At 43.9% G+C, this 23,890-nt stretch overlaps 1 protein-coding gene across 2 annotated transcripts in view; it reads right to left on the reverse strand.

The window, feature by feature from the left end:
* Positions 1 to 23,890, reverse strand: part of COL5A3 (collagen type V alpha 3 chain) — a 331,866-nt gene that overhangs the window by 196,866 nt on the left and 111,110 nt on the right. For both annotated transcript variants that reach the window (XM_063931487.1, XM_063931486.1), the window contains exon 4: positions 18,974 to 19,136. In XM_063931487.1, the coding sequence (XP_063787557.1) occupies positions 18,974 to 19,136 (163 nt within the window). The remainder of the gene's footprint in view (positions 1 to 18,973; positions 19,137 to 23,890) is intronic.

Raw genomic sequence — 23,890 nt, forward strand, 5'->3', positions numbered from 1 at the left:
AGGTATAAAAGGTCGACAGGTTGAAAAGTTTGATATGACAATGGTCGACCAACACACATGGTCAACATATATTTTTAGGGCTTTTTACATGTTTTCCCAACATTTGCTTGATTCACTATCCACGAGGACTATGACTGGGAATGGTAACCTGCCCAAAACGTGGCGAGCGAAGCGATCTGGCAAGGGTACACGTTTCTACTGATGGTGGTCACATACTACACATACAAGATTTGACCTAAACAATTTAAAACATTTGTGTCGACCATTTATGTGTTGAACATTGTCATGTTGACCTTTTGACCCTGTTGACCATTTGCCCCTGTCGACCTTAATCAATGTTGACCTTTTATCTGTTGACATTTTGTACCTGTAGACCTATTGGCCAGGATGTAATGAAGTCTAAGTTGGGGCGGCCGTGCGGGATGCCATCCAAACTCTGACTGCTTTTTTAAAGGGGCAATCATGTACAAGCCTAAACCTTGCCTTGTATAGGATTGCCCCTTTAAAAAAAATGTCCATGTTTGGTCATCCCAGCCACTGTACCTGTCGACCTAATGCATGTCGACCATTTGTTTTTGACCTAATGACTGTCACTCTAAATACTGTAGATCTTTTATACGACACCCAACATGCTTTGTTACACATACAGTTACTTGTTTTGTTTTTTAAACTTTACTCCCAAGTCACAATCCAGCTAAATAAAGAATGTGAGGCTATTATTATAGTAAAAATGGATTAGGGGTTAGTTAATAAGTTTGGAATGTTTGGACTTCCAGCCGCTGATATGTGTATATCTTTTAATTGCAGCTGCAGACTGAAGCTGAATAGCACAGGACCACTTATAACAATCACCTAACTTTATATTACCTAAACTCTTTGTTCTGTGATCATTCCCCGAAGCCTGTCTCATTTGTCCTGTCACTCACTCCACTTCCTTTCTTTCCATCCTAATCGCCTTTATTAAGTACCAGAAAATGTACAAGTCCAGGCAGATGTCCGTGGTAATTCCTATCCCACGCCTTTCCCCAGTGAGACGCCCCCTCACACACTGCTGAACACTGTCTGCACCACAACAAAAACGCAGTGCATGGGAAACAAACATAACACAGCTCCGCATTGCTGGATCTCACTGGGGATTCAATGGCTGATGCTGCTGAATGTTTGTTTCCGAGCTTACAGAAACTGCTGACCATTCTAAGATAGATGTTCTCTGATTGCTATGTGGTTACAACTGAATGTCCCAAGTCCTGGGACACTTTTATCTGCAGAGAAAGCCTAGACATGGTACTGTCCCACGGTTGTATCATCCTCCCCTCTCTCACAATGTGGATATCTTAGTTAAGCTAATAGCAGGGCAGGAGTTATGAAACATATCTGTTTAATCTAACCACAGACAGAACAAACAGAATGAAAAGCTTACAGTCAGCATTCGGGAACATTTCAGGTTACATTATATCCCTATCACGTAATCTTAGGAAAGAGGTAGCCTTCAAGCTCTGTGCTGTGGGCCTGATTCTTGTTTGTAAGTAAAGGGGAAACAAAAGCAAATTCCTTTGTGTCTGGAACAAACCATGTTGGCATGCAAGTGGAGCAAATACATTTATATTGTTTCTGTGCAGGGTAAATAAATATTGGCTCCTTTTGTATGTAGCCAAAAAAAAAAGCTGTTGCATTGCAACATGGTTTTGCCCAGTTGCTTCCTTTTTTGCTTTATTTACAAACATAATTCAGGCCTGTAGTGAGCACAACTGTATAATGCAGTGACGTGTGGTGAGATAAAATGGCTGCGGAGGCAGGGCCAGATTAACAATGGGGCGTATGGAGCTCCACAGATAAAAGTAGGCCCCTCATCCTGGCAGCAGGATGATGACCAGCTGCATGGCCGACCAAACAACCAATTATAAATCATAAGTATTAAAGTATTGTTTTTGTATTAGGGAGACAGTGGGGCTAATGGTGTATAGGGTGTTGTCGAACTCAGAAAATATTACAGTACACACACCACGTACAAACACCACACAGATGGCCTCCGCGCGCGTACTTGTTCTGCCGTGCGTGCACATATTCGCAAATTGCGTACGGCCGCTCACGCGGTCGTGCGTGTTAGAGCGTGGTATGAGTAATTACGGTAGCATTTGTACTAGCATGGAAAAGCCACAAAAACATATCATATATTAAATCCACATAGTGCACAATGTACACATAGCCCACATGCACCGCACCAGCTATTTATACTTGTTTAAATGGAACAGCAACAAAGGGATTCACCTTTACAGGATATGAGGGGACTGCATTAGGTTATAAGGTGGTGTTTCGTATCCAACTGTAGGGTATTTTAAGGGCAACATTCCGGTAGCAGTTTGCAGAAGATAGCGTGCTCCTGCGCATAAATATGTGCAGGAACAGAATATTACTATTATACTGTATTTACTGTATTCTGATATTCGGCGGGAACCCAGTGGAGACCAACTGCAATCACACCTGGAACGGACATCGCCCACCTTTTCATATCAACCTATGACCCCTCCTGTACTGTAAACGCCCAACCCTTTGACCTATGGATGAAGAGGTTACAGTTTCTATTGTATTGTGTTTAGACCAAATGTATAAAAGCCAAAGCAGCCTAGCCGGTCACTCTCTCTCTGAAGGGTCATCATGCCTGATTGATCTGAGCACCGGGACCGCATGGCGCTGGCAAAACCAAACGTATGTACCCAGGGGTGGATTGGGAACAAAAAGCGGCCCTGGAAAAATTTGTACTAGTGGCCCCACATGGGCAGCACCAGAGGTGTAAGGTGTAGCCATGGGCCATGGCAGCAGCACCCTCCCCCCAATAATTTCCAGATAGTGGGCTTGTCCAGCATCAAGGGGGAAGTTAAAAAGAAATAAAATTAAATATTATGAGCACATTATATGATACATCTTCAGAATTTAGGGAACTATATAATTCTTTAGAAAGATATATTTTTATGCTTATTACACCAACCGTATCCCAATCACTATTCACTCAATCTTATATGTCAGCCAAGCAGGCAGACAGAGCATACACTAGATCATCTGCAATCACAGGCTAAGTGGCAACGTAATTTTCATATATGCAAATTATTTTGCATCTTATTCATTATGTCTATAAAAAGGACCACATGTTCTCAAACAAAACAGTCTCCACGGGTGTATCGGCCCACCGGGAATCTTCCCTGTGAACCCTATGGCCAATCCGCCTCTGTATGTACCATTGCATTGTAGCCTCTTTTCTGTTAGTATGATTGTATTGTTGTTGTAACCGCCTTTTATCAATTATATGTTGGTGGATCGGATCCCAACATCTTAAATACAATTGGTGTCGTGTCTCCTCCCTGCTAAGGTTATAAGTGTACTTCAGGCACACGTGTAGCTGCATTGTGCTCACGGCGTGTCGGTGTGTGTGTACGCTAAGTTAGTAAAAAGTACGTATGTTAAAGATTACATCCAGCAGCCACAGCTGCTCGAATTTCAGTGTAAAAGGTATTGTTTTTTTCTGTCCTGTATCCAGCAGCCACAGCTGCTCGAATTTCAGTGTAAAAGGTATAGCTTTTTGTCCTATATGCAAATCAGCATTCACAATTGGGGGCGCGTCCGGTTCACTACATAATCACAGACTTGCAGCTAACAAAACAGACTTTGATCTATCAACAAAGGGTGGGGACGCATCTTAAGATAAACCTTTTTCTGGTTGCTTGGGTGTTCCTAAACCCTATTATTCTGTGTTGTTAGATCACGTCTGTACTGCAGTCTTAAGGGATGCTAGTGTGAAACCTGGACACAGGAAAATAGCCGTTTATTATCTCAGTGTAATAAAGCGTACACAGGGCGTACCGATACTTTGCATACCCTCTCATATTGTTGCCACAGGTATAGTTTATTAGGTCATTTTAGACCTGTGTGAAATCGGATACATTTGCTATATAGATAAATTTGAAGTAAATGTATTTAAGGGAGTAAATATAAAAACACAAAACGCAGTTCTGGCCCAGTCGTAAAGGGTTATACGGAACAAGTGTGGGTTGTGTTTGTGAGCGGTTATAGTTTGTAATGCTCACATTTATAGAGACTGTGTGGTTTGTTTTATTGCGGACGCACATTTGTACACGTGGTCCGGACAAAGTACAGGAGAGCGTCGTAGCGTAAAAGGCACGCTGGTCGCGTGTTTACGCAAGGTTGCGTAGGAGTACGGACGCTAAGTACAAAGCACATGATATTTATTCAATTAAAGGTGGGATAGTATACATTTAATACAATCGCACATAACTATCCGATTTCAAAAGGCAGGTTACCTTAAATAATTTAGTTTAAAAACTGTGAGCACCTCTGGGGTAAAGTTGCTGACCTGAGGGAGTAAAAAAATTTCTGTACAGAAAAGAAAAACAAGGTGTATTTGAGTGAGTGAAAGTGGAGTGAGAAGATTTGAACCCCGGAAATTCGGGTCCCGTGGGTACACCAAGTAAGTAGAGACTTGGTGCGTGAGGCGGCTGACTTACGTTAATAAAGGTAGAGATAATACACAAATCGTGAGGTGATTTGTAGAGGGACGTGATATAGAATTGTGCATTGTGCAGAAGTATAGAAATTGTGAATTGAAGTTTAAAGGTTTTGTATTACGCTCCGGCTGAGGATCGCAGCTTGTGTCTTCGATTCCAGTAGTCGTAGGGCGGATAGGTAACAAGTACCTATACGCTGTGCGATTGGACCTCATGTTTGTGGGTGCGATACATAGCGCAACTTGATACCCCTTTACGAGCTTTTGCGTAAAATCGCTTTATCATTAGCGCTGTGTAGAGCATACGCAGGTGTGATTTGTGTACGTCAAAAAAAGGGAAGTTTTCGCTGGTCTCTATCAGGAAAATCTTCAACAGCTGATATTCACTTGAAAAGGTAAGTTACTCCACAAAATTTCCAGTGAATAGAAGCTAGTTAGGGCCTCACTGGGTACGCGGTGGTCACTATTAGAGTGAGTCGTGGTACGTCAGCGGAGAAGGAGCGAGTGAAAGCGCTAGGTGTCTTTCACCGTCTATTTGCGGTGTGCATTGGGGATTGCGTTTATTGGCAAAAAGTCTGCGATGGGATCCAATTGCACAAGTAGTGGGCGTTTGGTAGCTAGGGTATAGGCTGAAGAAGTGGGACCGAGAAGGTCAGAAGTGCGGCCGAGAGGGTCAGCAAGGTTTATTATGTGTGAAAAATATGGTTCACACACGGAGGCTTTTTGCAATGAATGGTTACGTATGACTGCGGAAGATAAAACCCCATTTCCAAGGGTTGGCAGCTTTGAATCAGAGGTGTTACAGAACATAAGGATTAAAATATGTCTGATTAAATCCAGAAAACAAAGGGTCAGACATACAAACTGTTTAAACCTGTGGCAGCAAGAGGGGGAGGTGCAGAAGGAACTGGCTCGCACAGCAAGTTCCAAACCTAGCGGGAAAGCAATTGCGAGCGCACCAGCACCATATATTGATGGGGAGAAATTGGCTACAAGCAATGGTACATCAGTAAAAGATAGGAAAGTGATTGATAAATGTGTTAACCCTAACTCTAACCCTTGCCAGTTGTATCCCATTCTAAACTTTCCCCAGGATTGTGAGCAGGAAGATGAGCCCAGCACGATATAGGCACTCTCTCTAGCAGCCACCATACAGGACACCCAGGTGGGCACGACCCAACCACCAAGAGCAGTAGCGATGCCCCCCAGTGGAGGGGTGAGTGAGGTTCTGTCCACTGGTAAGTACGGTACCACACACTATGCAGAGACGATAGCTCCCCGCATTGTAGAAACAAGTCAAAATGATATAGTTGAACTAAATCCTGTCAGGGTGATTGCAGTCCCCAACGGGAAGACTGACAGTGAGGGAGTGACTCCCATCAGGAACATTGCCATGCATTGTCCTTGGTCCCGAGCAGAGTTGAGGTCAATTAAGTCAGAATTCCCCGATCCCAGAAAAGATCTAGTCGGATGCCAGAGATTCATTAAAGAGTTAGGTAACGCCCACTAAACCACAAATAAAGAATGGCGAACAGTGCTACGGGTGTGTTTACCCTCAAATATTGACATCGTGAAATTCATAACGGATTGTAACTTAGATGCAGAGGTACCTCTCACTGATGAATACAATCAGGAGAATGTACGGCAAATCAACCTGCAATTAGGAGTGTATTTCCCTACTATTGTTAAATGGAATAAAATCTTCTCCATAAGACAAAAAGAAGGTGAAATGGCATCCGAATATTTCTATCGAGCACTGCAGGAAATAGCTAGATACACTGGGATCGAGGATATTAAGGATAATGCACATCACAGGGAGGTAGCTGTCTCTGTGATAATGGACGGTTTAAAGGAGGCACTAAGGACAAGGGTGCAAACCTCTCTACCTAATTGGAGAGGTATCTCGTGGCTGCATTGAGAGAGTCCGCTATCGAGCACGATCGGAACATCAGTAAACACAGGGAGTCGCAAGGGGATAAGCTGATGATGGTAAGTATACAGGCTCCTAAAGCAAAACCCAATCAGCAAAAACCCCAGACCCCTGATGGTAAGTCTCGTCCAATAATATGTTTTTATTGTAATAAGGAAGGACATTTTGCAAGGGACTGTAGGAATATAGGGACACATAATGTATACAGACCCCCTAGACCTGAATACGAACCACATTACAATTCACATAATTGGGATCAGGGACCATATAGAAGAGATTACGAGCCACATAGAGGGGAAACAAGGAGGCACCCACCAAGGAGGGACTGGCAGGTCTCTGAAAAATCACAGCTACCCCCTCACATATTGTAGCTGCCAATGCGCTGCGGGAGGGTCCCATTACACAATAGGGGTTGGGCCACACCTGTAGTCTGCAGCCAGTGAAGTTGATTGCTAGCCTTGGTAGTGAACCTGAGGTCACGGTTGATGTAGCTGGTGTACCATTACCTTTCCTTGTAGATACAGGGGCGGCCAGGTCAGTGTTGAATTCCACAACAGGTGTAAAAACCACGGGTAAAACAATTTCGGCAATGGGAGTAACAGGAACAGTGCAACAATACCCTTTGAGTAGACCTGCAGAGATTACGATAGGGCCCTTGCAGACAAAACATTCCTTCCTGCTGACTGCATCGGCTCCGACTAATCTACTTGGCAGAGACTTATTGTGTAAAATGCGGTGTGTCATATACTGTACTCCTGAGGGTGTCTTCTTGGATATACCCGAGAACCATGCTCAAGAAGTACAAGATATATTAGACACCCCTCAAAGACTAATGTCGCACTCTACTGTTATAGACACGTGTCCATCGCAGGTAGAGGAAATGATCTCACAAATACCGGGTTCCCTATGGACCAAAGATGGACAAGACACTGGATTGATGGCGAATGTAGCTCCAGTAGTAGTACAAGTAAAAGATGGCAGGATAGCTCCAAAAATCCCTCAGTATCCTCTGAAGCCAGAGGTAGAGTTAGGAGTGTACCCTGTCATAGAGCGACTGTTACAACAAGGCATCCTAGTCAGGACGTCCAGCACAGCCAATAGTCCCATCTTCCCTGTGAAAAAGAGTGAGGGGAGGGGTTACAGGGTAGTGCAGGATCTAAGGGGGATAAACAAAATAGTTGAGAGCCAATTCCCCATAGTGCCCAATCCAGCTGTCATCCTTATGCAAATTCCCTCTACCGCAAAATTCTTCACTGTCATTGACCCCTGTTCTGCTTTCTTTTCTGTCCCTCTTCACCCTGACAGCCAATACCTCTTTACCTTTACTTACAGGGGAGTACAGTACACCTGGACTCGTCTCCCCCAAGGTTTCATTTACAGCCCGAGTATTTTCTCCCAGGCCTTGCATGACTGTTTGCAATCCTTTCAACCTGAGAGTGGATCAGTGCTAATACAATATGTTGATGACCTGTTGTTGTGTTCTGACTTACTCGAGTCGTCCTTGTCAGACACTAAACAGCTTCTGTTTCATCTTTCCCAGACAGGACACATGGTTTCAAAGGATAAGCTGCAGTTGTGCCAGACCAGGGTTAAATACTTGGGACATTGCTTGACACAAGGACTTAGGCATCTGACCGCTGATAGGATACAGGCGATTTGCAACATGACTCTGCCACAAACTCAATAACAGATCCGCACGTTCCTCGGAATGTGTGGGTACTGTCGGAACTGGATTCCGGGGTTCTCCATACTGGCATTACCTTTGCAGGAGACGGTCTCTTCGAACAAACCAGAACGGGTCTCCCACACAGAGGAGTCCGAACTGGCGTTTGAGAGACTAAAACAGTGCTTATCACAAGCACCTGCATTGGGTATGCCAGATTATGAAAAGCACTTTGAATTGTACGGTACTGAAAGTGCGCGGCAGGCGTTTTAACAGAGAGACATGGTGATGCCAGCAGACCGGTAGCCTACTACAGTGCACAGTTGGACACTGTAGCACGGTCTCTCCCCACTTGCTTGCGAAGTGTTGCAGCGATAGCTTTGCTGGTAAGTAAAAGCGAAGACGTACTGTTAGGACATGACTTGACCATTCATACACCTCATGCAGTATCAGCCTTGCTAAACTCCGCCCAAACCAGACATGTCTCATCTGCTCGGTTTACAAAGTGGGAATTAGCACTGATGGCCCCTGTAAACATCACCATTAAGAGATGCAGCTCACTAAATCCTGCAACTTACTTGCCAAGTGTGCCTGGACAGGCACAAAGGGTGGAGGATGAGAAAGATGGTGAAGGAGGATTTAGTGCAGATACTGATACGCATGATTGTATGGAATACTTGAACCAAACTTTCACTGTGAGACCTGACATTATTGACAGCCCACTGGAAGGAGTAGACTTTACCTTCTACACTGACTGTAGTTGCCACAGACAGACAGAATCGGGAGACATGTGCACCGGTTATGCAGATGTAGATGACGAAGGTATCAGAGAGGCTGAACCCCTTGGCCCACCACACTCAGCACAAGTTGCTGAGTTGGTCACCCTGACCAGAGCATGTGAGTTGGCCAAAGGTAAATCAGCTAATATATACACGGACTCTAGGTACGCCTTTGGAGTGGTGCATGATTTTGGGGCCCTGTGGTGCCTCAGAAATTTCATGACGGCAGCTAGCACACCTGTAGTGCATGCGTCCCACATCAAAAGACTTCTGACAGCAATACAGGAACCAGAGTGGCTGTTATCAAGTGTAAAGCACACACTTACAACCAAGACCCAATCTCACTTGGTAACAGCCGAGCAGACGAAGCTGCTAAATCAGCAGCAAGCACAACCACACGAACTAACATCACATCACTGATGACATTTGAAACAGTTAAGATGAAACAGTTAATTGAAATGCAAAATTTGTGTTCCCTACAGGAAAAGGCAGTCTGTAAGGCGAAGGGGTATGGTCAGGAGTCCTCAGGACTTTGGACAGATGGACACGGTAAGCCAGTGGCCCCCAGAGCATATCTCCCAAGCCTAGCTGAGGCGGCACACGGTCTTACTCATCTAGGAAAAGAAGGTATGTGCAAGCTGGTAAGAGCCTACTGGAGTGCACCAGGATTCTCTTCTCATGCAGGTGGGAAAGCAATGACATGTCTTACTTGCTTGAGGAAGAATATTGGTAAGGCAATACCAACAGAGCCATCCCATATCTCTCCTACAGACGGACCTTTTCAGGTAATACAAATCGACTTCATACAGTTACCACCCTGTAGGAATTTGAAATATGTGTTAGTATGTATTGATGTGTTTTCCAACTGGGTAGAAGCATTCCCCGCTGCCACAAATACTGCTGTGTTCACTGCAAATAAAATCGTGCAGGAATTTGTGTGCAGATATGGTATCCCTAGAATGATTGAAAGTGATAGGGGTACCCATTTTACAGGTGAAGTTTTTCAGGTCATGTGCAAACTGATGGGAATTAATAGCAAGCTGCACACTCTGTACTGACCACAGGCGAGTGCGAAGGTAGAGAGAGTGAACAGCACTATTAAGAATAAGCTGAGCAAAGTGATGGCTGAAACTGGACTGCTGTGGCCAGAAGCTTTGCCACTAGTGTTGTACAGCATTAGAACCACACCCAGGTGACCGCTTAGCTTATCACCCTTTGAAATTCTTTTTGGTCGACAACCACATGTAATGATAGACCCCCCAGGATGATTTGAAATGCAATAATGAAATAACTGTGCAATACTTGGTTAGGATGAGCCAGTAGCTGAGAAATCAACAAACAAATCTAAAACTGGTGATTCCAGACCTACCGAACAGTAATTGTCATGACATAGAGCCTGGGGATTATGTGATGATTCAAAAAATTTTACGCTCAGGTTTCCTCACAGACAGGTGGGAAGGACCGCACCAAGGCCCTCATTCCGAGTTGTTCGCTCGTTAGATTTTTTCGCAACGGAGCGATTGGTCGCAAACTGCGCATGCGCAATGTTCGCAGTGCGCCTGCGCCAAGTAAATTAGCACAAAAGTTTGGTATTTTACTCACGGCCTAACGAAGATTTTTAATCGTTCAGGTGATCGGAGAGTGATTGACAGGAAGTGGGTGTTTCTGGGCGGAAACTGGCCGTTTTATGTGTGTGTGCGAAAAAAACGCTGCCATTTCTGGAAAAAACGCGGGAGTGTCTGAAGAAACGGGGGAGTGTCTGGGCGAACGCTGGGTGCGTTTGTGACGTCAAACCAGGAACGAAACTGACTGTACAGATCGCAGTGTAGGAGTAAGTCTCGAGCTACTCAGAAACTGCTAAGAAATTTCTATTTGCAATTCTGCTAATCTTTCGTCTGCTATGCTAAGATACACTCCCAGAGGGCGGCGGCAGCGTGTGCAATGCTGCTAAAAGCAGCTAGCGAGCGAACAACTCGGAATGAGGGCCCAAGACTTGTTAACCAGCACGACAACACTAAAGGTCGACGAAAGAGAGACTTGGGTCCACTCGTCCCACTGCAAAAAGGTCACTGACCCGGAGAAAATTTGTGACAAAGAGCAAGGTGAAGAGAACCTTGTATCACTAGAGTGTTTGTTCCGGGAAAGCTGAGAGGCAGGACTGTTGAGACGGCACCTGAGCATTTAGAACAGCAAGATCAAAGGCGGTTGTCGTACCAGTTTTCTTTTTTCACCTCCCACTGCATTTCCCCCTTTCTCCTCCTTCTTATCTCCCTTCTCTCCCCCTAACGAAATGGATCTACCCCAAGAGGCTGCGTCTTGGGTTCTGCTAGTAATCCTGTTTTTAACCAGGACAATCTGTTTTGGTGAGGGTCCCAGAGAGGTCAAGCAAGGATCTGGAATGGGTTCTGATGGCGAGTACGGATTTGTAGGGTCTCAGGAGCAGCACATCACTCGAGTAAAGGCTGGTATCAGTAAGCGCTCTGGTAGTCATAAAGCTTGGAGGCAATGTGAGGGGTTATTGTCTGACGAATATTGTATTTGTAGAAATTGTGAGAACATAGTCGAAGATGGGTGCATCCAGAGATGCCAGTCCAACATTAATATCGACATGGACCGCCATCCGTTGAGTGATTACCACTCACTAGTGGGTAAGGTCTTAAACCAGACAGAATGCTGGGTGTGCTCACAGGTACCTCAAGGACAGAGTAAATCAAGATTAGTACCATACCCTTTAGCAATAGATGAGGTTCTCGAATTACGGGGTGGGAGACCGGTGGACAAGAAATTCAATATATCTAGGCCCCCTAGCTTGAAGCTCCACCAGTATCATGTAGATAGGTCCCTGTTGTGTTTTAATATTTCGAATTTCCAAAAACAAGGAAATTGCGAAGTGACATGGAATAACCAGACAATGACCTTTTCGCACAGAGCTGATAGGATACCTATTGACTCTGAACTTGTACGCAAGATAGCCAACAGTGGGAGGTATTTTCGGTATCGGTATACATGTGGAAGCAAGACCATGTGGGTTGGAAAAGTATCGCAGGGGTATTGTGCCCATATCATCCAGCCCGATCCTTGTACTGAGCAAATGAGAGAACTAGGGATTGGTTTCTTTGCATGGAAAGTTTGCAATATGGTGATGTTACATTTTGTCCCCTACATTCTCCCAGATGATGCCTATTTTATATGTGGGAGGAAAGCGTACAAGTGGCTCACTCCGAGCTCTGAGGGATTGTGTTATATTGGGAGAGTACTACCAGAGGTCATGACCATAACCCACAACAAAATGAAAGACGTTCACCGCGGCGCTCAGACTCCTTATACTCATACTCACTATGAACACATCATCAAGAGACACCTCATAGATAGGGCAGGGCATGCAGACTCTGATTTGATCCATGAATCCACTGGGATTCAGTTCCTCTTCGCATTAGATATCACCTGTACTGCCAGAGGAACTATAAATTATAGGTACATCCATGCGCTAGCGAACTTGATAGATAATATCACTGAGATGTATGATGACACCTTCAGGTATACGAGAAGGGAGTTACAAGCCTACAAGAAGGAACTGATCCAGCACAGGATGGTCCTTAATTACGTTACAGCCGTGACAGGTGGGTATTGTGTTACCCTGGCAACTCAATACGGCGTGAAGTGTTGTACGTATATCACGAATAGCACTGATGACCCCACGGAGATCATCGATCACAAGGTGGATGAGATCTTACAGTTGAAGTGGGAGTTCAGGAGGAAGCACAACCTTACCTTAGCGACTGTGGGTAATGAACTGACCAGCTGGGGCTCATGGTTGAACCCACACAAATGGTTCTCAGGGTTAGGTGAGTGGGCTCAAAATGTCATTATGAGTGTGGGAAAGTTTCTCCTTTGTATCCTGGGAGTCATCATAATTATTGGTCTGATATTCAGGTGTGTTCGAATTCTAGCGCGGCGCAAACATGGCACAAATTTGATGAGTCTAAGGAGCGAGAGCGCTGTTACAGCAGCAGATTTAATTTATGACCCCTCTATAGAAACTGTGATATGATAAGGATTGTAAAATTAATTTCATGGCCTGTTTCTTTCACCAGTTTTTCTCTGTCTCCCCCTCTGCCCAGATACATCCAACCGGAAAAGACGTCAATCCTACCCAAATGTTTATGTGAATGTATATATATATATATATATATATATATATATATATGTATGTCTTTTCTTCATCTCTGCAACCCTCAGTTAAATGGCACACATAGTCGACAGGTGTTATCCACATATAATAGCATTCACATATGTTCCCCCTCCATGTATCATCAACTAAATGTGCTCCCCATTTGTTGGAATAAGAAGCCGAAAAGAGCTCGGTAGTGTTTGTTTGTCCATTTACAGAACCTTAATACGGGATAAGAAGGATTTAATGTATACTTCGCAATACCTCGAAGCTTACTTAGAACATATACGGCATGATTTTACATGCCCCTCAGACATGGGTTCATACATACATGCTTTTTACTATCCCACTAGGCTATACATTTCCCACCTACAACTCTCCCCGATCATCCAAGCTTTTGTATATATTGTATTGTATTAGGTAATATTTTTCTGTTTATTAGTTAAGAGTGGCAGTTATTGATGACTGCCAAAGGGTGGACTGTCAAAGTCAGAAAATATTACAGTACACACACTACGTACAAACACCACACAGATGGCCTCCATGTGCGTACTTCTTCTGCCATGCGAGCACATATTCTCAAATTGTGTTCGACCGCTCTCGCACAATGTACACATAGCCCACATGCACCGCACCAGCAATTTATACTTGTTTAAATGGAACAGCAACAAAGGGATTCACCTTTACAGGATATGAGGGGACAGCATTAGGTTATAAGGTGGTGTTTGGTATCCAACTGTAGGGTATTTTAAGGGCAACATTCCGGTAGCAGTTTGCAGAAGATAGCGTGCTCCTGCGCATAAATATGTGCAGGATCAGAATATTACTATTATACTGTATTTACTGTATTCTGATATTTGGCGGGAACCCAGTGGAGACCAACTGCAATCACACCTGGAACGGACATCGCCCACCTTTTCAAATCAACCTGTGACCCCTCCGGGATCCGGATTGAAAGTCGACAGTAACTAGGTCGACAATGTCTAGGTCGACCACTATTGGTCGACAGTAACTAGGTCGACAGGGTGTCTAGGTCGACAGGGTCTTTAGGTCGACAGGTCAAAAGGTCGACATGAGTTTTTCACAATTTTTTTCTTTTTTTTAACCTTTTCATACTTAACGATCCACGTGGACTACGATTGGAACGGTAATCTGTGCTGAGCGAAGCGGTAGCGGAGCGAAGGCACCATGCGAGGGGACGCGGTGCACTAATTGGGGTTCCCGGTCACTCTACGAAGAAAACGACACCAAAATAACATTAAAAACTCATGTCAACCTTTTGACCTGTCAACCTAGAACATGTCGACCTAAAGACCCTGTCGACCTAGACACCCTGTCGACCTAGCTACTGTCGACCAATAGTGGTCGACCTAGACATTGTCGACCTAGTTACTGTCGACTTTCAATACCACACCCGACCCCTCCTGTACTGTAATCGACCAACCCTTTGACCTATGGATGAAGAGGTTACAGTTTCTATTGTATTGTGTTTTGACCAAATGTATAAAAGCCAAAGCAGCCTAGCCAGTCACTCTCTCTCTGAAGGGTCATCATGCCTGATTGATCTGAGCACCGGCACCGCGTGGCGCTGGCCAAACCAAACATATGTACCATTGCATTGTAGCCTCTTTTCTGTTAGTATGATTGTATTGTTGTTGTAACCCCCTTTTATCAATTAAATGTTGGTGGGTCGGATCCCAACATCTTAAATACAATTGGTGTTGTGTCTCCTCCCTGCTAAGGTTATAAGTGTACTTCAGGCACACGTGTAGCTGCATTGTGCTCACGGCGTGTCGGTGTGTATGTACGCTAAATTAGTGAAAAGTAAAAGATTACATCCAGCAGCCACAGCTGCTCGAATTTCAGTGTAAAAGGTATTGTTTTTTTCTGTCCTGTATCCATCAGCCACAGCTGCTCGAATTTCAGTGTAAAACGTATAGCTTTTTGTCCTGTATGCAAATCAGCATTCACAGTGTACATGCCCACATGGCTCTGACCACATTCACACAGCACTGGTCACTGCTCCTTCGCTTCTCAGTATAGGCCCTTGCACATTTTCAGCTCCAGGCCCATGTGGCCCTTAATCCGGCACTGTGCGGAGGCATTGGCTAGTATCAGAGCCAGATTAACACACTATATATGAGCCCAAGGGTTCATCTATGCATTATACAAAGATGCAGCAGTATACACTGCTGGAAATTTGGTGAGTTTTGATTATCTGTCATAGACCAGTATACTCCAGAGTTTTTGCTATAAAAAATATTAGAATAATACAAAGATGATATTTATAATTTATCCTTATATTTCTGCAAATGGAGGTGGGGATTTGGTCAGGATTAATGGTGTCCTCAATTCTGAGAAATACAGGCAGGTACTTATCCATCATGCAATAAGATCAGGGAAGCGTCCAATTGGCTCCAAATTTATTCTGCAGCAGGACAACGACCCCAAACATACAGCCAATGGCATTTAGAACTATCTTAAGCATAAAGAAGAATGAGGAGTCCAGGAAGTGATGATAGGGTCCCCACAGAGACGTGATCTCAACATCATTGAATCTGTCTGGGATTACATGAAGAGACAGAAGGATTTGAGCATGCCTTCATCTACAGAAGATCTGTGGTTAGTTCCTCAAGATGTTTGGATCAACCTCCCTGCCGAGTTCCTTCAAAAACTGTATGCAAGTGTACCTAGAAGAATTGATGCTGTTTTGAAGGCGAAGGCTGGTCTCACCAAATATTAATTTGATTTAGATTTGTCTTTGAAGTTTGCTAATTGATAAAAACTATTAACACTTCTATTTTTGAAAGCAATCTTACTTTGCAGCATTTTTCCCACACCTGGCTACAACTTGACAAGTACTGTATATATATATATATATATATATATATATATATATATATATTTATCAATTTTAGCGATTTTAAAGGAATCCAAAACTGAACCAAAAACCAAATCCGAGTCAAAACACTGGAGTGTGGTTTTGCCAAAACCAAAACACGATGATGAATTTGAACCAAAACCAAAATACGAGGTTTGCACACATCTCTAGTTTTAAGGTGTTTATTTATGAAGCAGAGATAATCTCTTTTTCTGCATTTTTATAACTGATTCTCCCCATTTTAGAGAAAACATACTGTAGAGCTATTACTGATTTATTTTTCTTTTGCAGTCCCACTATTTTCACGGTGTACAGCGTCGCTATAGTCTACTATGGGGACTGGAGATTCTGATCAATTTATCTAAATATGGCATTACCCTATACCAGAGGCGTCACTTACTTGTAAAACACCCGGTGCAGTCGCGGGTAAAAAAGGGGGCGTGGCTTCACAGAAGGGGCGCGGCTTCGCATCCCAACCCCCGTTATCGGCACATTGTGGGTTCGGAGGATGCGGACTTCCCCCAGAGACGGATGAATCTGCAGTTCTGGCTTCTGCACTGTGACAGGAGCCGGGTTGCAGCACGTTATGATCTAGTGCAGCATCCGGGTCCTGCCACTGAGGAGCCGGTACTTTGGTGTCACCCCCCAGAGGGTAACAACCGGGTGCGGCCCGCACCCCCCGCACCCACCTTGTGATGCCACTGCCCTATACCCTACAATGTGGGACCGCAAAACTAGAGAGGGTTATGTCTCACTATAAATGCGAGACCAGCACATATTCCTTGACTCCACACTGGTAGGGGCATAAGTAAAGGTATTTAGAAGTGTAGATGTTGCCCATAGCAATTAGATCATCCTAGAAGATAATGGACTAGATGCATCATCGCTTGGAAAGTGATAAAATGGAGAGTGAAAAAGTGCCAGACAATCAGCTCCTAACTGCCATTTTTCAAACACAGCCTGTGACATGGCAGGTAGGAGCTGATTGGCTGCAACTTTATCACTCTCCATTTTATCACTTTCGAAGCAATGATGCATCTAGCCCAATAGCTAGAATTTGATTGGTTGCTATGGGCAATATCTCCACTTCTAAAAACTTGTACTTTAGTAAATATACCACGTAGTGTTAGGCTGCCAGTTAGGGGCAGAAAAATACCAGATTGATATATTACGTAGAGAGGTATTTAGCAAAGCATGGACCAACCAATCAACTTCTAACTTTCATTGTACAGGCTGTGTTTGAAAAATGGCGGTCAGGAGCTGCCAGCAGTTACTAAACAAAATAAAGCCAAAGTAGCAGAACAACACTTCCTAGAGGGATAAAAAAAAATTTAATCATACAGACATCTTTAAAAAAAAAAAAAAAAAAATGAAATAGTGGTAAACAATATTGCATTTTAGAATGTTTTATTCAAAGATGAAGACATATTTTGATATTTTTTCGCATGTAACTGCCATCCTGAGACAGAACATGTATCGTCACAGGAAGTCGTCGCTTTGTGGTAAACCAATCTGTATTGGGCAAAGCTATAACACACATGGATTATGACACCCAAGCGGGAAGTCATTTGATATAGCTTTGATATTGCTGATAGTTACTGGTAACATCCAGATCTGCTTAGCAGCTGAATTCAAGTAATATATGATGTATTGTAAAACTCTTGAACCATAACTCAGTAAGTGGAGATTATAAGTCACAAGAGAAAGAAAATGCAAAGCTCCACTGATGTCTCTCCTGAAATTCCCCTCTCATAAATAGTATAATTAGAGGATGTGCCCAGGTTCAGACACGCCCACGAGTGTACAAGAAAAATTCCTGGTGGGAACACATTGCCTGAGGGTCCCTCCCTCTTCTCTAAGGGTCAGGTTCCAGACCGTGCACTCATCGTACATTGGGGGTAATTCCAAATTGATCGCAGCAGGATTTTTGTTAGCAGTTGAGCAAAACTATGTGCACTGCAGGGGAGGCAGATATAACGTGCAGAAAGAGTTAGATTTGGGTGGGTTATTTTGTTTCTGTGCATGGTAAATACTGGCTGCTTTATTTGTACACTGCAAATTAGATTGCAGATTGAACACACCACACCCAAATCTAACTCTCTCTGCACATGTTAAATCTGCCTCCCCTGCAGTGCACATGGTTTTGCCCAACTGCTAACAAAAATCCTGCTGCGATCAACTTGGAATTACCCCCATTATTACTCTACTAGAGGGCCAGTAACTTGGTGGACAAGGACCATGGATGAACTTGGGTGATTGGTATGTTTCTATAGATATGCCCTCATGCCATTCAAAGTGGGCGGCCCAGACTCATTTCTATCCTGTCCATTATAAAGGGGTACTGTTCTTTGCAAGCTTAATATATTCCCTCGCTCTAATGGTTGGCCAACTCCCTCTGTGGTGACTAGTGACAGCCCAGCTGGTGGCTGGTCATACCCCTTAAGCTTGGGTCCCTACCAGTGCCTACCCTGGTGGACCTATCATGCCCTAGTCCATCATTGGACATGCCTGCCTTCCTTTTATATATAGAAGATAATGGACCTGCTTCCGAGTTCCATGTACTGTAGTCGGAATGTGGACGCATGTCATGATATTTAGCAGTGACATGGGGGGAGCCATATCAAAAGGCTTCTATTTTGCCAAGATTTGAACAATAGAGAACTGGATCCGAAATTATACACCAAAAAATCTGAATCCGAAATGATGTCAGCTTTCAACACAGGTGCATATGCAGGACAGAGCTGATACAGTGCTGTGTGATCATACCCTTCATCAAGGCCTGGACCAGAAGCCTTTGCTGCAGTAGTGGGAGACAGGTTTTATGAACAGGCCGACGCAGTAGAGGGAGAGTGGTTCAAAATTGTATTTTGGCTGAAATGTATTTAAGATTTCAGATTTTCCTCAGTTTAGATAACATTTACTAAGTCTAAAACATTTAATAATAATTATATGGCATATACAATTTGCAGAATAAGAAAATTAGGTTGTGAGGGGAAACACCTGACAAAATGGTTGCTAATCCTGACGATTTACCTCAAACACCTCCTCGTCAAGTAGTCGTGTCCCAAAGAGGGTAACGCCATCTGTGCTAATGATGGGATTGTCCCCTCGGTCCAGGAAATGGGTCTGTCTCTTCTCACAATCAAGTAGCATGGTCACATTTTTTCCTTCAACGCTTAGTGCAATCCGATGCCACCTATAGGAAAGGATCAGACAGGGACCTCACAATTTATACAAGTTTAATATGTACAACTGAATGGATTTATTCTCAGGCATTTTAGATGACAGACCAACAGCTAGCGCAGATAAATCTATTGTAGGGAAATATAATGGATAAACAAAGAGTTGCGTCAATGTTTCCATAATGTCTGCTGTTAGAATTTTTTTTTATGATAATCTCCTGATAGTAGGCAACCAATATAGCGGCTGCCGCTTAGCTATACACAGAGATCATGGCTGCATATAATATCATTTGCTGACATACTGAAATAATCAATAAAGGCAAATAAAATACTGTTTATAAAGGTACCATATAGGCTAGATAAAACAATCTTAATAAAAAAAAAATACAGGTGCAGGATTTGGTCACATGACCACTGAAAGGCTCATTCTGAAGAAAGAGTGCCAGGGTACAATTTTACATTTTAAAAGGACAAATTAAAATAACTTTGAAGTTTAAAGATAAAAAGGCAGATGTGACGGACCATCTGGTCGTTACCCACAAAGGAAAGCCTATTAGCAGTTATAATGTCTATTATCCTAATGTAATGCATAACACCCCTAAGTCAGACTGTTAGCATGCAGCTACTTGTCATGCATAGTTCTAGTAATCGTATTATTAATGGAGATACTATTAATTGGTGGACAAAACAGGTTACTTTCAGGTGGGTGTGAAGCCCTGTTGCATAGGGGGAGATGTATCAAACCTTGGAGAGATATAAAGTACAAACCAATTAGCTTCTAAGTGCTGTGTTACAGGCTGTGTTTTAAAAATGACTGTTAGGAGATGATTGGTTGTTACTGAATCTCTCTCCAAGCTATGATAATAAATCACCCCTTATTGAGGTTACTAGTGCCTAATGATAAGTGGCAACATTCCCACCAACAAAACGGCTGCTGACACTGTGTAGCCAAAAGAGACACTTATTTTCTTCCCGGGACCACAGAGATTTATATACTCCTGTCATTTTTTAAACACATGATAGTTAGGAGCTGATTAGTTGGAGCACGATGATTTAAGATTAGTAACAAGTTATAACAAGAATATCACTCGTTGTTAAATCTGCACCTTAAAGTTAAAAATGTTCAAAAGAAGAAACACTAAATAATTGTGGTATAATACAATCTATGGGGGTCATTCTGACCCGTTCGCACGCTGCTGTTTGTTGCAGCGGTGCGAACGAGTCAGTTCTGTGCATGTGCGCTGACCACAATGCACACACGTGTCATTGCCCGGTGATGGGCAACGACAGGAATAACGACGAAAGCGATCGCTGCCGCGATCGCTAGAAGAGTGCCAGGCGGAAGGCATTCCGGGGTGTCAACTGACCGTTTTCTGGGAGTGGAGCAGCAAACGCATAATTTCAGTGATCCTGCCGTATAATTGCAGTGGTACTGGCGTATAAGTCCAGTGATCCTGCTGTATAATTCCAGTGGTACTGGCGTATAAGTCCAGTCCAGTGATACTGCCGCATATGTCCAGCGGTACTGCCGTATAAATCCAGTGACCCTGCCGTATAATTCCAGTGATCCTGCCATATAATTCCAGTGATACTGCCGTATATGTCCAGTGGTACTGCCGTATAAATCCAGTGATACTGCCGTATATGTCCAGTGGTACTGCCATATAATTCCAGTGATACTGCCGTATATATATACCCTGTTGCAAAGCGGATTACTGAGGCCATATCAACTAAGCTGGTGTTAGACATGCGTCCGGTATCCGCCATTAGTGCAGTGGGACTACAGTGCCACTCCTAGATGGGCCAGGTGTTTGTGCCGCACACTTGTGTCGCTTAGCTTAGTCCTACAGCTACCTCATTGCACCTCTTTTTCTTCTTTGCATGATGTGCTGTTTGGGGACTAGTTTTTTTAAGTGCCATCCTGTCTGCCATTGCAGTGCCACTCCTAGATGGGCCAGGTGTTTGTGCCTCACACTTGTGTCGCTTAGCTTCGCCATCCAGCTACCTCATTGCACCTCTTTTTCTTCTTTGCATCATGTGCTGTTTGGGGCCTATTTTTTTATCTGCTATTCTGTCTGCCACTGCAGTGCCACTCCTAGATGGGCCAGGTGTTTGTGCCGCACACTTGTGTCGCTTAGCTTAGTCATACAGCCACCTCGGTGCAACCTTTTGGCCTAAAAACAATATTGTGAGGTGTGAGGTGTCCAGAATAGACTGGAAATGTGTGGAAATTAATGGTATTGAGGTTAATACAGGGGGATACGGAGCTCTCGGATGCGGCAGCGTCTTGGTGAGGACGGCTAAATCAAGTTCCCCGTGTACCGCAGCACTGCTCTCCATCTATCGCTGAGGCTCTGGTGTTCAACATCTCCCTGGCTAACGGGACAGCACCAGGGAGCAGGAATCGAAAGCTCCTGACCAGTGATAACAGGTGCACTTATTTTCATTCATTATAACATTTGCTCACATTGGCTGAACAACGCATTTTAACCCGGGTCACGGGTAACAACCTGTGGGCACGCCACTGTGAGCTAGTTATTTGCAAAATATCCTGCAGTTGCACATTCTAGTGTGTATATATTGTTCTCTGCTCAAACCTGAGACTCCCGTGTTAACATTGGTAATTGAACCTTCATTATACGTTTCCAACTGGTGCTCTAATCAAACACCAGGTGTCTAGATATACCACATTGTGTATTAATACTATTGTGATGTTTTAATATTGTATCACACCCCCGGGAGGTTGTTGCATTGTATTTTATGTGTATTTTTATTAAATGTTTCATACTACATGATTGTTAAGCGCCACTTGGTCTTCTTTGGTATTTTTGTGTATTAAGGGATTGGCTGCTGACAATCATATTGCAGTTTTACTCACCTAAGTGCTCAGTGTACTCCCTTTTTTCTTACCCAGGATCAAAGTTAACCCCAAATTCTGTGATTTTAGCTGTTTTTTTTGTTTGTTTTTCAAAAATCATCCAGATCCAAAACCAAAACCAAAACACGAAAGGGTGGTTTTGGCAAAACCAATCCAGATCCAAAACACAAGCATGGAACAGAACCAAAACCAAAACACGAAAAGTGCCCGCCGCACATCTCTAAATTCATAATAAGTTATCTTATTGATGGGACCCAAGACTAAACTCACAATGTATTTATGTTTCATATATACCTTGTACCCATAGCCTGCAGAAATTTCATACAATATTTCTAATAATTTTGAACATGAAACAAAGTTTGTGTACATGAAACCATTAGAAAGCAAAGGTGTGCTCTTAGTTGTGCTCCAAATTTTTTTGATTTCAGAATATTTTGAATATCGGAATTTCAGATATGGGAGACTCAACCTGTATATATCTATATATTAACAGCAGATTGATGACTTTTATGAGTGACATTTTCTATGATGTTGTTGTCTGAGCAGAGACAAATTAAACCACTTGGTCCACAGATTTGTAGAATTATATTGGCACTGTAATTGGTTGCTTCGTTTCGGAGTTATGGCAAAACATCCACCTGCCATTTAGAATGCATCACCATTGTGCTCTGGAAAATGTGACAGTTGGTGAACTCTCCCTGTACCCCTGCTGGAGGACCTGGAACATGTGACCTTCTGGTTGGTCTGGAAACTGTGACAGTTATTTGCAGCCACCCAGTAAGCAGGGATTTTTAGACTCCGAAGGGATGGAAAGGGGTAAAATGTTCCACCCACCAAACCTTTGCCCAGTTGAAAGTGGGCACATCAGCTAGTTACTTTTATTTCCTAGACAAGCAATCACAGAGCTGCTCTAAGATAAAGACTTGTGTTTCTCTGTAAAATGCTGCAGAGTTTGGGGTCGGTGCTGACTATATATAAGGCCAGTAGCGGATCTTGCCACGGGCAAGCAGGACTTTTGCCCGGGGCGCCGCCTTCCAGAGGGCGCTGGCGCCATCCGGAGGGCGCTGCACCGTGGCAAGATCCGCCACTGCTGCCCGCTGTGTCCCCCGTCCGCCTCCGCTGCCCGCTGCCGTCCCCGTCCGCCTCCTGTGAAGGCAACTAGACGCTATGCATCTAGTTTCCCTTCGTGGAGAGTAACTTTGCTGAGCGGTGCGCGATGACGTCATCGCGCACCGCACAGCAAAGGTCCTCTCCACGAAGGAAACTAGACGCATAGCGTCTAGTTTCCCTTCGTGGAGAGGACCTTTTGCTGTGCGGTGCACGATGACGTCATCGCGCACCGCTCAGCATTCAAGCGGCGCTAGCAATGTACAGGGGGCGTAACTGACCACGCCCCCTGTATTAGGTCACGCCCCTTTTCCTGCCCGGGGCGCAGAGCGCCCTTGAACCGGCCCTGTATAAGGCCCACCTCTTGGGTGTATTGTGGACAGCATAACCTCTTTAATAAATAAGGGGTGAATTCAGTTGTGCCCGTATAATGTCCTGCCAAGAAAAAAGGGCTTTATCACAATTTTTTTCCATATGGTTTTCTTCAGGCAATTCAAGCCTGCTATGTTTGCCTGAAAAAAATCTTGTTTTTTGTGTGAAAACACATAGGATCCTGATGTTTCATGACTGTGGTTGTGGAAAAACTGCACTTATTGTAGATTTTGGGCATAATTCAGACCTGATTGCTGCTGTGTGCAGGGCCGGATTAACAATGGGGCGGGTGGAGCTGCAGCTCCAGGCCCGCCCATGAAAATAGGCCCACAGGACTCCCTGCTGTGCAGCCAGTGTTGACAGGTGATAACAATATCCTGTCACTGACTCTCCACTAACGGCAACAGCCTA

The sequence above is a fragment of the Pseudophryne corroboree genome, chromosome 6 (genome assembly GCF_028390025.1).
Source record: "Pseudophryne corroboree isolate aPseCor3 chromosome 6, aPseCor3.hap2, whole genome shotgun sequence".
Taxonomy (NCBI): Eukaryota; Metazoa; Chordata; class Amphibia; order Anura; family Myobatrachidae; genus Pseudophryne; species Pseudophryne corroboree.